Source organism: Amblyraja radiata, chromosome 10 (genome assembly GCF_010909765.2).
Source record: "Amblyraja radiata isolate CabotCenter1 chromosome 10, sAmbRad1.1.pri, whole genome shotgun sequence".
Classification (NCBI taxonomy): domain Eukaryota; kingdom Metazoa; phylum Chordata; class Chondrichthyes; order Rajiformes; family Rajidae; genus Amblyraja; species Amblyraja radiata.
Genome location: NC_045965.1, coordinates 25,424,164 through 25,440,384, shown reverse-complemented (window position 1 = coordinate 25,440,384; position 16,221 = coordinate 25,424,164). Strand labels below are relative to the sequence as shown.

At 37.9% G+C, this 16,221-nt stretch overlaps 2 protein-coding genes across 8 annotated transcripts in view; one reads left to right on the top strand and one right to left on the bottom strand.

Annotated features, from left to right (window-relative positions):
• ralgps2 (Ral GEF with PH domain and SH3 binding motif 2) overlaps positions 1–16,221 on the top strand; it is a 266,410-nt gene that overhangs the window by 146,968 nt on the left and 103,221 nt on the right. The gene's annotated exons all lie outside the window — the stretch shown is intronic.
• angptl1 (angiopoietin like 1) overlaps positions 1–16,221 on the bottom strand; it is a 53,607-nt gene that overhangs the window by 36,093 nt on the left and 1,293 nt on the right. Inside the window, exons 2-3 of one of the 2 annotated variants that reach the window (XM_033028388.1) lie at positions 5,368–5,416; positions 931–1,813 (exon numbers count right to left, since the gene is read on the bottom strand). In XM_033028388.1, the coding sequence (XP_032884279.1) occupies positions 931–1,765 (835 nt within the window). In that variant the 5' untranslated portion in view covers positions 1,766–1,813; positions 5,368–5,416. The remainder of the gene's footprint in view (positions 1–930; positions 1,814–5,367; positions 5,417–16,221) is intronic. The other variant, XM_033028387.1, reaches the window with a different exon arrangement.

Here is a 16,221-nt window from a genome sequence, read left to right as displayed (position 1 = left end):
AGAAGAAATTTCAATCTGATTGGTAGAACAACTATTCAAATACTTCTGCACATTGCACTAACCGCTTGTGGGTGACTCTTGAGATAAGACACTTGAGATAAATTATCAAAAGGCCCTGGTCATTGCAGCTAAATGGTGACCATTGTTGCTTTACAGCTGATAACAGAAGCTAGGCTGATAATGTTTTCATAAAAGCATTTGTTGGTCATTATTATTTTACTGGTCCCTTGCTTCTTCCAACTTAAAATTGTATTTACCAAATTAGAAATCCAAGAGATAATGAAATCCCAAAATACTTTTTGAAATTACTTCCTTAGTTATCATAGAACTTCATAATGACCAGTGAGCTGAACTGATATACATAATCTTTAGTGAGATGTCCATGTCTCTAAGAAAACCCAGATGTAAACTCAGGTATTGCCTTGGCAATATTCTGTAACCCTGAACCTAAATTTACTTGGTGCACACTAAAAAAAATTTTATCCATATGTAAAGGTTTATATATTTTTAGTTGTTGATTTATCATTTGGGATGAGCTGTCAGCATTAACATCTGTCTTTAATGTTTAGAGATTTCTGGATGAAGATTTAGTTTATTGGAATTCCATTCCATGTGGTCTTAAAAAAAAAATCATATTCACATGTAACTGATGATCAGACATTTCAGCTTCAGTGATAAATAGTTTTATTGTCTGAACAAGAGCATCATGCAAAGCATTGTAGTTGCTTTTAATTATTGCACGATCAGTGTGTAAAAGGAAAAAGCTATCATGGCATGAATAAAGTGAAGGATTTGGTAATTCATTTGTGGTAAATAAAGCAGATAGCTTGGCATATAGTAATCACTGCTTTGAATGTTGTAAATTAAACGCATTATTAGTACGGAGTTTCTGTACAATTACCTACCATTATATTAATTATGTAAACCTACCATCGGGCTCTTCAGTAACTGGTGATTCCAAAGTACTGACAGTTGTAGATGAAGGTTCATGCAAGGGTGCTCTGGACCGAAGCCCCCGTTCTCGTGCAAATGCAGGATTTTGATCTCTCTGTATTTCATTACTGCCAAACAAATTGCTCTGTAATTGCCTGCTACGAGGTATATTCTGTGGTACGACTTGTACAAGGGGTGGTGGCTCATGTTCTCTAGGAGTAAGACTACGAATGCATTCCTGCTCCATTTTGGTTATGATCACAGACTGATTATTAACAAGAGTAGATAGTCCTGCATACTTCTTTTCCAGTTGTTTATACCTGGTGGCCATTCGCAGAATTTCAGCTGTGGAATTAAGAACTTTGTTCTCCAGCTGTGAAATTTCCAGTGAGTTGTCTCTTTTACGAATAATCTCATGTAGGAGCTGCATATAAAGTTGTGTTACACGTGAATTCATATTCCGACTCTCCTTTCGTAGCAGTTTTACCTCATTCACAATGCCACCATCCACTTCCACTAAGAGCTGAAGGTTTTCAATTTGCCTTTTCTGCTTGGACATAATGTCCTTTAGGTCCTCCACATCCATTCTAGTTATTCCATTATAATCTCTTTCTGGCCCTTTTGAACTGACACAAATTGGACCAGTTATCCTTTGATCTGGGACCAAGAATGTGTAGGAACATTTGTTGCTGCTGTTAGGTGAACGTCTGTTACGGTTATGAATAACGGAATGTTCTGCAACATTGCTTCTGGCTTGAAGTTGTTCCCTCTTGCCTCCTGCTGACATGAGACTGATTAACAACAGACACAAGGTCCAGGTGAATGAATTCATGTTGACTGGGAGAAAGCTGAGAAGAAATCTCTGGTCTCTGAGAAAATTCTGTAAAATTAAATGTTTTATTAGCTTTGTAGTGTAGGTTGAGAAGCAAATAAAATAAGATATAAAATATTCAGAAAAGTTAATTATATTCTGCAAATTCCAATATAATTGCTCATGTGACAATCTTTCAATAATGTGACTAATCTTTTAAATATATTGACACTTATTTTCTTAAATCTAAAATGCATAAATTGATACATTATTACAATGATTCAGATTCAGATTCAATTTTAATTGTCATTGTCAGTACAGTACAGAGACAATGAAATGCATTTAGCATCTCCCTGGAAGAGCGACATAGCAAATGATTTGAATAAATAATAATAAGTGTCCGGGGGGGGGGGGGGGGTGATTGGCAATGGACTAATATTAATTGAATAATAATTTGGTTAAGAGTTTCACTTAAGTAAAAAATTAAGCACATCACTCATTGAACTATATCCCTAGATCGCCTCAAATTGAACTGAACTGCATGTAAAGGGTATTCAACTGCTGCTATTTACAATAGTAAATGTTAGCATTGCCTTTATTTGAAACAATCTTTACTTTCAGAAGCTGCACAACATGGGCCCACGTCAGACAGGAATACAGTCACTTTGTAAAGTATTAATCCTCTGCAATACTTCGATGCAATAGGCCAAAACAAAGTCTGCATTCCATTTTGTGCAACAATCTATTTTTTAATATAATTATTATTATATAAATACCGTTTGTGCTTATTATTAATATTTGAGTTGGATGGCATATTGCCCAGCTGGTTTACTCTAGGCAAGAGAATTATTCAGTCGTACAGGTCTGAGTTTTGATCTTCAAAATCTAATAATTGCTGAAATATTCTCCCTTTAACTTCAGTGATTAACGTTCTTTTGGAAAAAAGAATTCCCCCAAATATTTATGTCAAATGCAGAATAAAATTGCTTAAAAAAGATACGAGATTTTGTTTACATGAATTCCAAAAGGGAATATGACTGCGTCGGTCATGGAGAGTTCATTCCTCCAGCAATTCTTTTTCAACACCTCTTATTTATGCTGTTCAGCAGAGATGTCATATCACTTGCTTATCAGCTTATCAAATAAGGATGAAATTCCCTGTACAGACGACACCCACATTACAGAAGTTCGGGTAACAGAAATTAGACTTTACAGAATTCACACATAACTACCAAAAAAATCTGAGGTGCAAAATGAAAATACGCTGTCAGAAAATTTACATGTAAAAAGTAAATACAAATTTATTTTTTTCAACTCTTATTTCTTCATGTATGCAGCTTTGCGATGTGGAAAATCACGACACAGGTTGTTTCCTAGGAACTCAAACCCATCATAATAGGGAAAGAAACCCCTCCCCTCCACCCCCGATTCCCCTTTCTTCCTTGTGCCTCACCTTGGTGCACATCTATTTCTCCCACAATCCTGTCCCTATCCCCTTCTACTTTATCCCTTCCAGTGGCTTCACATTTCACGTTGCTTCTTTCCACATCTCAGTCTTATTATCTTTACAAATCTGCCTTTGTCTAAGCATCTGCTAATCAACCTTCCTCACCACGTCTACCTATTACTTACCTGGCTTTGTCCTGTCCCTACCTCTTTTCCTGCTTTCTCTCCTGTTTGACCCTACTATCAGCCTGAAGAAGCGTCCCCACCCGAAATGTCACCTATTCATGTCCATCCGAGATGCTGTCTAACCCGCCAAGTTACTCTAGCACTTTGGGTCATTTTTGTAAACCAGCATCTGTAGTTCCTTGTACGTACATAATACAATACGATAATATAGAACTTTATTTATCCCAGGAGGGAAATTGGTCAAAGGAGGGAAATTGGGCGGCCTTTTTCCCTCCTTTCCCTCCTAATAGCGGTTTGCCTATATTGTGAAATATTAGTTATGGAATGACACATCACTTCCAATCATTTAAATGTTTGTCATTACCACGTTAGAAATTAGAAATGATCACATGTTATAATGGAAGGAGAAATTTCTGAAACATTCCTACTTCTACATGCTTTCCTACTTCATTCCTACTACAACATGCTAGCAAAGATGGAAATACTAAAATGAAATGGTTTAATTCTTGAAGGGGGCATTGGGACTGATTCTAGGCCAGATTCAAGACAGATTGGCTGCCCCTCAATAGGACTGGGATAAGACAGCAGTTGAATTTCACCTCTGCTCCATTGCAAACATTGGACTTTGTCTCTGGAACTGGTGCGCTACAATACTGAGAATTATATTCTGCACTTTATTTTTCCCTTTGCTCTACCCATTGTAGTGATTTTGCTTGATTGTATTTGTAGTTTGATCTGATTTGTTTGGACAGGAAGCAAAACAAGTTTTTTTTCATTTTACCTCAGTTCACATGACCTCTGTAGGAAAGAACTGCAGATGCTGGTTTAAATCGAAGATAGCCACAGGTCTCGACCCGAAATGTCACTCATTCCTTCTCTCCAGTGATGCTGCCTGTCCCGCTGAGTTACTCCATCATTTTGTGTCCACAATAATAAACCTACCTACCAAAGAAATTATACATACTAAAAAAGTGATGATGATCAGCAGACTCTACTGGGGTGGAAGATTGCAACCTTCACGTGGTCAGCCCTGTTTCGACGAATGCAACCAACCCGGTGTGCACAAGCAAATAAGATCAAATAGAACAAGTTGTCCTACAACTTTAGGCTGTGCACACCATAGGCAAGAAGAAGAAGAAGAAGAGCAGATTCTACTACATGTGGGCAATTTAATATTTGACAGGGAAGGTTATACTTGAATGCAGGGAGTGCAGTGTTGATTCCTGGGATGGGCCTTTGTCTCATGGGAGAGCTTTTTAGGTACTTGGGCTATCAAAGAATTACTGGTACTAAGAGGTCAAGTATGATCTGGTTTAGTAGACATAAGGGGCCAAATGACTTGCTCCCATTTCTATTTCTCATATTCACATGCTGACTGAGATCAAGATCATTTTTATTCTGGATTTTAGTTTAGTTTAGTTTAGAGATACAGCGAGGAATCAGGCCCTTTGGTCCACTGAGTCCACGCCAACCAGCGATCCCCACACACTTACACTATCCTACACACTAGGAACAATTTACAATTTAACCAAGCCAATTAAGCTACAAACCTGTACGTCGTTGGAGTGTGGGGGGAAATCAGCACTCCCGGGGAGAATGTACAAACTGTACAGACAAGCACCAGTACTCAGGATCAAACCCGAGTCTTTGGTGCTGTAAGGCAGCAACTCTACTGCTGCACCACTGCCACCGTAAAGAAGAAGGTTACATATTTTTTTCTTTATCCTGCAGATTAACTCCACTTTATCTGGGAATAAGTTGAGGTTGAGTTAAAATATTGCACTAAAGAAGATTGAAAATAAGGTTGTAATATTGTTTCAGTCTCACTCGGTCCAAGGCTGCAAAGAAGAGGCAATTGAGGAGAAACTTGCAATGACTTTCCTTTTAATATCTAGCTGAAATTCATTACATAATATTCTTGTAATTGCCATTGAAGAACATGCCTCTTTTTAAGATGGTCAAAATGACTGGATTTCTCAGTTTTTACTCACGTTCTTTCCCCAAAAGTAATCATTAATTCATGCCAGAGGTACTTCTATCCTGCATTTAATTGAAATTTACATATGTTAAGCAATTATGCTTATGTTGCTTTTATCATTATGCCACAGAGAATGACAGTGGAAGCTGTATCCATGCAAAGTGATTTGTTAAATATACATTAAATTTACCTACTGAGGGTGTAGTTTATGTAGAAATGTTTATCTATATGATTATTAAATATTAAGCATTTTGACAAGATTTTTCAACACTTCTGAATATTTTTTGTGTTGCTCTCTAATATTGCATAATTGGCATGTTAACATGCTGGAACTAATTTGGATGGGGTGAAATAATGTGAGTCACGAGTAAAAACAATACATTCATTGGTTGGTTTAAAAAACAAACTCCTACTGTTTGCTTTTTTAGTAAGTGTATATATTTTCACTGGTGGTTGCAAAATAAGATCAGAAAAATTAGTCAAATGTATTTTTCTTATGTTTGCAGTGCTGAATACTACTTTAATGTGGAGACCCTGCGTGATTCATAATTAACAGGCAATTATTGGGGGAAGGTGGCTCTATGATTCTAAGGAGACTTTGGCAAATGAGGAGAGATGTTGGAAGGTATAACTGATTCATCAGGAATCCCTTTTTGAACCAATGGCTGACAGCATTAAACCCACAGAAAATTGAACATTTTCCAGTAGAGATTGTTCAATTTTTATTGTTTGCTTTCTTTGAGGTTAACAAGAAGTACTTTTGCTTCAGTAGTGACCACAAATTCTAAAACACTGGTTAACGTTGAAGCCTAAGGAAAACACTGTACATTGGAGAATTGCCACTATTGCTTCACATTATTATACATTATCAGAGAGCTACCTGTGCACCAGGCACGTGCCATCAGGGTAGGCAGTGCCAACCCTGACTAAAATTATAAAATGATAATTATTAAATATAAATAGTAAAGGCACAGGAGAATTATGCCTACTTAAGAGATCGATCTCCAAGGTAGGCATAATTCTCCCGTGCCTTTCATCCGCAGTACATGTAACACGCGAAAGTATGTGCAGCTGACGTGCTGTTGACGCTGCTTCAAGCCTTCAATAAGAACAGTCTATAAAGGCAGCTGAAATTCTGCCTTTGCACCGTGGACTGCGCATGTTTCTTGGCGGGTTTTTCAAACATGGATTGTCATTATCTTTAGAGTATCTTAAGAAACAAAGAGAGAAGAATGGAGTTCGTGTACAAATAATGTGGTAAGTAAAATTCTTTGAGCTACTGTATTTCCCGGCAATGAAGCCGCACCCCCAATTTAGAAACATAGAAAATAGGTGCAGGAGGAGGCCATTCGGCCCTTCGAGGCAGCACCGCCATTCATTGCGATCATGGCTGATCGTCCCCAATCAATAACCCGTGCCTGCCTTCTCCCCATATCCCTTGATTCCACTAGCCCCTAGAGCTCTATCTAACTCTCTCTTAAATCCATCCAGTGATTTGGCCTTCACTGCCCTCTGTGGCAAGGAATTCCACAAATTCACAACTCTCTGGGTGAAAAAGTTTTTTCTCACCTCAGTCTTAAATGGCCTCCCCTTTTTTCTAAGACTGTGGCCCCTGGTTCTGGACTCGCTCAACATTGGGAACATTTTTCCTGCATCTAGCTTGTCCAGTAATTTTATAATTTTATATGTTTCTACAAGATCCCCCCCTGCATGCTAACTTCCTGAGTCTAATGAACTGATACACCATGATCCCTTAACAAAGTCCACTGCTATTTTGTATGTGTTATTATTCACCGAAGGATCACCTGATCACCTCATCTGTGTCAATGGTAATGGATTACAACAACTGTGAAGAGATATTTGCCAGAACATTTTAACTTTGGGTAGTTCACAAATGAAAATTTCATAAACATTTTAATTCTGTTTTTGTTTAATTGTTATTTTTTAGTACAATCAAAACAATTGATTATGAGTGCAAGGTAGCCACCATGCATTAAACCTGCTCATGTAATGGACAACCGTGAAGTTTCTTAACTACCACAGTCTCACAAACCTCCATGTGTTAAGAAGGGAAGAATTGTTCGGATGTGGCAAAAACGGCCTACTTCATGACAGGTTTTGCCGTGGGACTTTAAATATCACTTTAAACCATTAGAATTGGTACTTAACACCTCAATTTGAAGGCTCAATGTTAGGCAGGAAGACTAATGAAGAACTACACTAAAATGGCAATTTATATTTTCTAAAGTATATCTCAACCTAGAGATTACATACTACTTATTAACGTTGTTGCATGTTGTCATAATTTCACCATATCTAGCAATGCAAAAGTAATGAAAGTGCGAAAATTGTTTTGTATAATTATAATGCTGAAACCAAATAATTAGTAAGATCTAGTTGTATATGTGACTTCACAACAGGCAGTACAAATTTCCCTCTGCTCACCTTAGTAATGACCTGGTAACTAAGCACAATTTTAAAAATGATTTTCTACCAGGATCTCTGTTTGTTTGCTATCGGATGACACTGTGTATTCCTATATCTTAACTGTGAAAGGAAGTAGTTCTTTGCTACAAAGTTGAACACCCCTTAATACCAATATGCTATCAGTAGCTTCAAGCTAACTGACCAGGTTCATAATTTTACATGAAATTTCAAAAATATGTACTCTTTGATAATTTTTGAAATTGAATTAAAAAGTGAGTTACCTAATTGCACCAATCGGAATCAAATTAAGACATACAAATTTGAAGAATCATAGAATATTTAATAGTGTAGAAAGAAGCTATTGATCCCTCAATTCTCTGCCTTTGCTCACCAAGACTAATGCAGACCGTCCATGTTCTAACATCAACCTGCATTTTTCTAACTTCAATGATTTATCCAATTCCTGAAATTTGATTTTTAATCTGTCTCCGCCAACAGTCACAAAATTTATTCTTGACACTAATCAAGTTATAGGAAGTTTTCTTCATATAGTTTTGGTACTTCTGCCAATCTACATTACTCTGTCCTCTAAAGATAGGCACAAAATGCTGGAATAACTCAGAGGGACAGGCAGCATCTCTGGAGAGAAAGAATGGGTGACGTTTCAGGTTGAAACCCATCTTCTGTCTCAAGAAAGGTCTCAACCTGAAATGTCACTCATTCCTTCTGTCCTCTGGTGCCTGACCTAATCTTGCCTTCCCGAATGTCGAAGATCCAGTAGCATGGACTGAGGAGTGCCGAAGTCTTAGATGGCTCACTGAGCAGGTCCTGTCCCTGAAAGTTTACATATCCAGTGAAGTTATGCCCCTGGTTTGCTGAATGCAAAAGCTGGTTGGTTTTGTTTAAATGCTAACATAATTTTTTAAAACCTATTAAAGTTGAAGTAAATAAAACAATTATTAATATTTTTTATATTATGTTTAAATAGTAATATATTAAACTAAAAGCATTTACAAAAAACAATCCTGATTAATTTAAAGAACGGCTTCCTCCTGATCTGCAGAAACAAGATCCCCATTGAAATATCCCCATTAATATAAGAATCAAAATCATTTTCTCCAGCATAAATCTTAGGAACCCTCCACAACACTGGGCTCCACCATAGGACTCCAAATGAAATCCAGAGTGGTCTAATGATCTGAAACCTTAACTCTGTTTCTTGCTCCTGAATCATATTGGACCTGTTAAAGTTCCTGCTTTTATTATCAGAGTGAACTAATAGATTAAGCATTCTGAATCTGAAATATCCAGGATTGCTGTGTTTAACAGCACATACGCTCAAGTCAACAAGATCTGACCCATTGAGATCACCAGTTGTAGTATTATTCATTGAGAGAAAACGTTGGCCATGATGTAAAGGGCCTGTCCCACGATGCGAGTTCACCCAAGAGCTCTCCCGAGTTTAAAAAAAAATCAAACTCGTGGTACCTCATCACGAGTATTTTTTTACTCTTGGAAAATTTTCACACTGTTGAAAAAAACGTCACGAGTTTCCACGTTTCCCGAGTACCTGCCGTTAGCATTACGAGCCGCTACGAGACATCCACGAGCTCCGACATACCCGCTACGTACATTCTACGTACTTACCACAAATTTGATTTTTTTAAAAACTTTGGAGAGATCTTGGGTGAACTCGCATCGTGGGACAGGCCCTTTCAGGAGTCTTTTCAGTTATAACTCAAAAGTCAACATCTTTTAAGTATACTTTAGATTCTTATAATCGGGTATGGGTGGGGTTAGATTAAGTTTTCATTCTTGTTAATTTAAAACAAAAATCTTCAATGTCCTTGCTCTGAGTTTCTTGTCTCCACTTCAAAACTCAGTTTGTCATTTGGCAAATGTATTACATGGTCAATCGCCTCTTCATGCTGCAAATAATTTATCAACATATTAAAAAAAGAAACTTGTTAGATTTTATTTTCTTATTGGTGGTCTCTAGTTCCACTGACATTGGTTGCTCTTGAAACCAGATCCTTAGATTTTGTTTTGTTCCTCTGTCCAATATTTGCTTTTTAGAGGGATGGCCCCAAGAGTCGCATCAATGCGCCTCTTCTTAACAAATTAAATATAACATATTTCACGTGAACATCTGTATTTTAACAGAGTAATAACTTAAGTAAGATGAAACTAAATACCTAGCAATAAACTGCATTAGTTTTATCCCCTATCACAGTGAATAATAATGAACAAAAAGGGATTTATACAACAGTTCTTTCGTTGTTATGATCACCTCAATGAAATTAATACTATTTTAATTCCAGGTTATTTTTTAAATAATAGGTTTAAGATAATAGGTACTTTGTCAGTTATTTGCTAAGGGTGGCACTTATAGAGCTGCTGTCTCAGAGAGATTCAGAGATCCAAATTCAATCGTCATTAGGCACTGTCCATGTGGAATTTACATGTTCTCCCTGTGACAACGTGCTCTTCGTCTAGATGCTCTCGTTTTGTCCTGCATCCGAAAGACATGCACGTTTATTAGTTAAATGGGCACTGTAAAGGGCCTGTCCCACTTGGCGATTTTTTTCAGCGACTGCCGGCATCATTGACTGACGTATCATGTCACCGAAAAATACACGGCGTCATGATGTATGACGCGGCGTGATGGAGTATGACGCGCGGTGTTTTTCAAGTGTCGCAACCACTTTTTTGTCGCCGCTGGATTTTGAAATGTTCAAAATCTTTTGGCGATACTGATATGACGCTGGCAAAATCGTCAAGTGGGACAGGCCCTTTAATTGCCCGAAGTGTGTGGGCAAGTAGCTCATTTTGTTAATTTGGTTTTTAGCTGTAATAAGTAGACATTGTTCTGCTATTGCATTTCTCAGAAACCTCGTGTCATACAAAATCATTTGTGCCATTTGGGAAAAGGGGGTCGGGGACTAGAAAATTTAAATCTGTCAATAGCACAATCTTATTCCCCAGCGGGATTTAAAAAAAAAAAGTTTTTTTTATTAACTTAAAGTTTATTTTTGTTACTGCAACCCACAAATACTATCAGCAATAATTTCTATGGCCAATTGCAGTGAAATTGATCGACTTTGTTCTTGAGACAATGGTGCCTGTTTACTGCAATAAGGTTATATAAAAACTATTTTTTTCCCCCAAAGTTAGTCTTTTTTTATGCTTGTCACTTCCCAAACTAACTTTCAGGTAGTTCTCCAGTTCCTAATCGTAATGGAGATATAACCAATTCAGCCTGTGTAATACAAATAGCGTTGTTTCATTCATGCATCGCAAAATCATATTTTGCATTATGGAATCAACGCATTATAGCAGAACTACCTTTATGCCACTACAATGGATTTTTTTGGACGTTTTCCTCAAATTGATCAACCAAACAAAGGAATGCAGTGATAAAATAAGTTTGCACAGTTCTTTTCATTGTTGCTGGAAGACCTTTGCTCTTGCATGATCATAGAGTCAGAGAGCTATACAGCAAGGAAAGAGGCCCTTGGGGCCCATGTTGTCCATGTCAACAAACTGGCATTCTGGGCTAGTCCCATGTGCCTGCATTTGGCCTATCGCTTTCTAAACCCTTCCTATCCGTATATCTATACAAGTATCTTTTGAAAGTCATAATTGTATCTGCTTCCATAGCTTCCTCTGGTAGCTCATTCCAGATATGGATAAGGACTGAGTGACAAAGTTGCCCCCACGGTCCCTCTGAAAACTCTCAACTTTCTTAAGCCTATATCCTCTATTTTAAGAATCTTCTACTCTGAGAAAAAGACTGTGGGCGTTCACTTTATCATGCCCTTCATGATCTTGTACATCTCAATAAAGTCACCCTTCAGTGTCCTATGCTCCAAAGAAAAAAGACCCAGCCTACCAGATGTCTTTTGATAAATCATACCCACAAGCCCATGTAACATCTTGGTGAATTGCTTCTGCACTCTTTCCAAATAAATGACATCCTTCCAATAGCTGGGTGACCAGAACTGCACTTAGTACTCCAACTATCATCTCACCAACAACTTGTACACTGCATCATGATGTCCCAACTTTGCACACAAAACCTTCCCAACGAAGGCAACATGCCAAACACCATCTTCACCACACTGTCCACCTGGCCCGCCACTTTCAGAGAGCCATGCACCTGCAATGATACTAACACTCACATCTCACTATTCTGCAATACCCTGCATACAGTGCCCTCCATAATGTTTGGGACAAAGACCCATCATTTATTTATTTGCCTCTGTACTCCACAATTTGAGATATGTAATAGAAAAATAATCACATGTGGTTAAAGTGCACATTGTCAGATTTTAATAAAGGCCATTTGTATACATTTTGGTTTTACCATGTAGAAATTACAGCAATGTTTATACATAGTCCCCCCCATTTCAGGGCACCATAAAGTTTAGAACACAGCAATGTCAAGTAAATGAAAGCAGTCATGTTTAGTATATTGTTGCATATCCTTTGCATGCAATGACTGCTTGAAGTCTGCATTCATGGACAACATCAGTTGCTGGGTGTTTTCTCTGGTGATGCTCTGCCAGGCCTGTATTGCAGCCATCTTTAGCTTATGCTTGTTTTGGGGGCTAGTCCCCTTCAATTTTCTCTTCAGCATATAAAGGTCATGCTCACTTGGGGTCAGATCGGATGATTGACTTGGCCACTCAAGAATTTACCTTTAAAAAAAAAATTCCTTTGTTGCTTTAGCAGTATGTTTGGGATCATTGTCTTGCTGTAGAATGAACCGTCGCATTTGAGGCATTTGTTTGAACTTGAGCAGATAGGATGTGTCTATACACTTCAGAATTCATTATGCTACTACCATCAGCAGTTGTATCATCAATGAAGAAATGTGAGCCGGTACCATCAGCAGCCATACACGCCCAGGCCATAACACCCCCACCACTGTGTTTCACAGATAAGGTGGTATGTTTTGCATCTTGGGCAGTTCTGTCTCAACTACATGCTTTGCTTTTGCCATCACTCTTATATGTTAACCTTCATCTGTCCACAAGACCTTTTTCCAGAACTGAGGTTCCTCTTTTAAGTACTTCTGGCAAACTGTAACCTGGCCATCCTATTTTTGCGGCTAACCAGTGGTTTGCATCTTGCAGTGTAGCATCTGTTTTTCTGTTCATGAAGTCTTTTGTGGGCAGTGGTCATTGACAAATCCACAACTGACTCTTGAAGAGTGTTTCTGATCTGTCGGACAGGTGCTTAGGGATTTTTCTTTATTATAGAGAGAATTCTTCTGTCATCAGCTGTGGAGGTCTTCCTTGGCCTGCCAGTCCCTTTGTGATTAATAACCTTACCAGTGCTCTCTTTCTTCTAAATGATGTTCCAAACAGTTGATTTTGGTAAGCCTAAGGTTTGGCTCATGTTAAATTTCATTCTTGTTTCTCAGTCTCATAATTGCTTCTATGACTTTCATTGGCACAACTTTGGTCCTCATGTTGATAAACAGCAATAAAAGTTTCCAAGGGTGATGGAAAGTGGAGGAAAGACTAGGTGCTGAGAGCTCTCTTATACCTGCATTAAGGACAGTGTTTCCACTTTGAAGGAAATTACCCGAAATTTGGGAAATTCTGGTTGGCTTTGGGTAATTTTAGGAAATTAAATAATTTCATGAAATTTCCGGCCCGGTAAGCCTTCCCCAACTGCGCATGTGCGACTGCCGCCCCAACTGTGCATGCGCGGAAACCGGGTCCACTGCGCGCGCGCAGGGAGACGAGAAGGGGTCCAATCAGGCCCGCGGGATGATTTGCGGAAAATAAGTATATTTACGACCATCTGCGCCTGATGGTCGCGTCACAACTGCCCATCAGCCGCGTCACAATTGAAAATGGCACCGGTGATGTGTAGGGACGCCGTATTCCCGTGCATGTTCAGTGGGCTCGGTTTCCGTGCGTGCACAGTTGGGGCGGTAGTCACACATGCGCTGTTGGGGAAGGCTTACCAGGCCGGGAAATACCATCAAATTCCAGGTAATTTAGAATTCTATTTCAGGAAAAATTGTTGAGGTGTGGAAGCACTGATTAAGGAGGCAATTAAACACACCTGAGCAATTACAAAGACCTGTGAAGCCATGTGTCCCAAACATTATGGTGCCCTGAAATGGGGGGACAATGTATAAACACAGCTGTAATTTCTACATGGTGAAACCAAAATGTATAAAAATGGCCTTTAATAAAATCTGACAATCTGCACTTTAACCACATGTGTTTAAGAAGGAACTGCAGATGCTGGAAAATCGAAGGTACAGTCTGAAGAAGGGTTTCGGCCCGAAACGTTGCCTATTTCCTTCGCTCCATAGATGCTGCTGCATCCGCTGAGTTTCTCCAGCATTTTTGTGTACCTTTAACCACATGTGGTTTTTTCTATTACAAATCTCAAATTGTGGAGTACAGAGGCAAATAAATAAATGATGGGTCTTTGTCCCAAACATTATCTCTCTGTTCTGCAACACTCTCAAGGGCTCCATCATTCATTGCATACAATCTACTGCAATCTGATTCATTTCAGATTTCCAGACCTGTATCAGTGAGTCTATTGGGGACATTATTATAAATTTGGTTATTTTTCCACATACAATTGAATTATTTTATACTGAAAACATGTCATCCATATCCCTACTTCTGCTGCCCCCACCCCACACTAAACGATTATTTGGGGATAAAATCTAATTTAGTTAACAATGCAATCCTAATTATTTTGCATTACATTTTACTCACTATGTTATTTTCTAAAATCAATAATTAAATCCTGTGATATACCTTTAAAGTTGACAGAACTATGATAATAAAGAGGTACATGCAGAAAGCATCAGGACCAGAACTCAAATTGCATTACCAATTCTGTAAGTGTTACGACTGCAATCAGTTTTGTAAATGCTTGTGTTTGACATCTACTCTGGAATTAATTCCCATTTTGAACAGCAAGCTTAATATATATTCAGAAACTACATTTACCATCCAGGATTTACATGGGTTATTGGTGCTTTACTCTTTTAAGGTAATTTCCTTGTCCAACTTTTCCATAATTGTATCAAGGCTATTCGTATCACTTTTGTGAACTGCCTTTGTGCAATAAAACATGGCATAAAGACCATCTATATTTTTGAACTATGAAATCTTTGCATTGTCACATTAACTTAATTTTTAATCTTAAGAAGGACTGCAATAGGATAAAAAAAGGTGAAACTGTTTTCAGTGGTAGGAAGGGTTGGCTGACATTATAGGTAGTATTCACAACTATGAGCAATAATGTTAGAGTTCAAATCCTATTCCAGAAATTTGTACACTTTGGTAAATCTGGTGGAGGCAAACGTGGTGGAATTAGATTCATTAGTGACTTTTAAATGGGACTTGGTTACTACTTGAATCGAAAATAAATTGTACAGTCATGGTGAATAATGAAAAAGTGGAATTATATGAGTGATTTTTTACAAAGAACTGGAATTGACTCAAAGGGGCGCTTTTTGTGCTGTAACATTCAGTTATTCCCATTCTTTCTGCACAAACATTGAACATAAATCATGACACGCCAATTCCTGTTTACTCTGGAACAATTTTGTATGAAACCTCAAAGATTGGCTCATGCAGTGTTAATTACAATCTGCTTGATATATTCTGACCTCAATACCCATGTGAACTGTCACATTAAATGATTGATGTTTTGAGTTTCAAATTTTCAGGAACCCTTGGACCCTTCAACCCTCCACTTCTACAGTTTGATGCGCAATGCTAATCTGATCATTATGAATATTTTAGTTCTATGTTTCAAAGTAAATTCATCTGGAGAATAATTTGCCATTTTCATTGACGATTTAATTAAGCAGTGAGTTTTTCACAAGCAGAGCTTAAATTAAACAAAGCACGAGTAATTCTGGAAGTACATGTACCCACTACTTAAACAAACCCTTACGTTCCTCCAGCATTTTTTTTTTTTTGCACGAGATTCCAGCATCTGCAGTTTCTTGTGCCCTCACTACTTAAATATTTCACAAATAGAATTCATTATTAATCCTTTCCACACAATTCTGAAGAATACCAATATTGTGTTATTGAATGATAAATGCACTCTTTTAAAGGGTTAGACCAGTTCAATTCCTAACTAAGCTCCTGGTATACTAAATAAGATTATGGAATATTAGAGCCACATTCCAGGGATGTACTTTCTGCAAATAAATCTTACAAAGGCATTGGATACTGTTTTGAAAATAAAAGCCAACATGGCTGGTCTTGTAAAATCATGCTTTTGGAGAATATTGCAATGATATCGGTAAGACCTTGCCAGAGCTGAGGTTGGATTATTGTCAAATAATTAACCATATATTTTGCTGAAAATAACTGCTCATGCACTATAATTTGACATGAAATGTTAACGGTACCAAGACAGCAAAACAGATAAAAATATC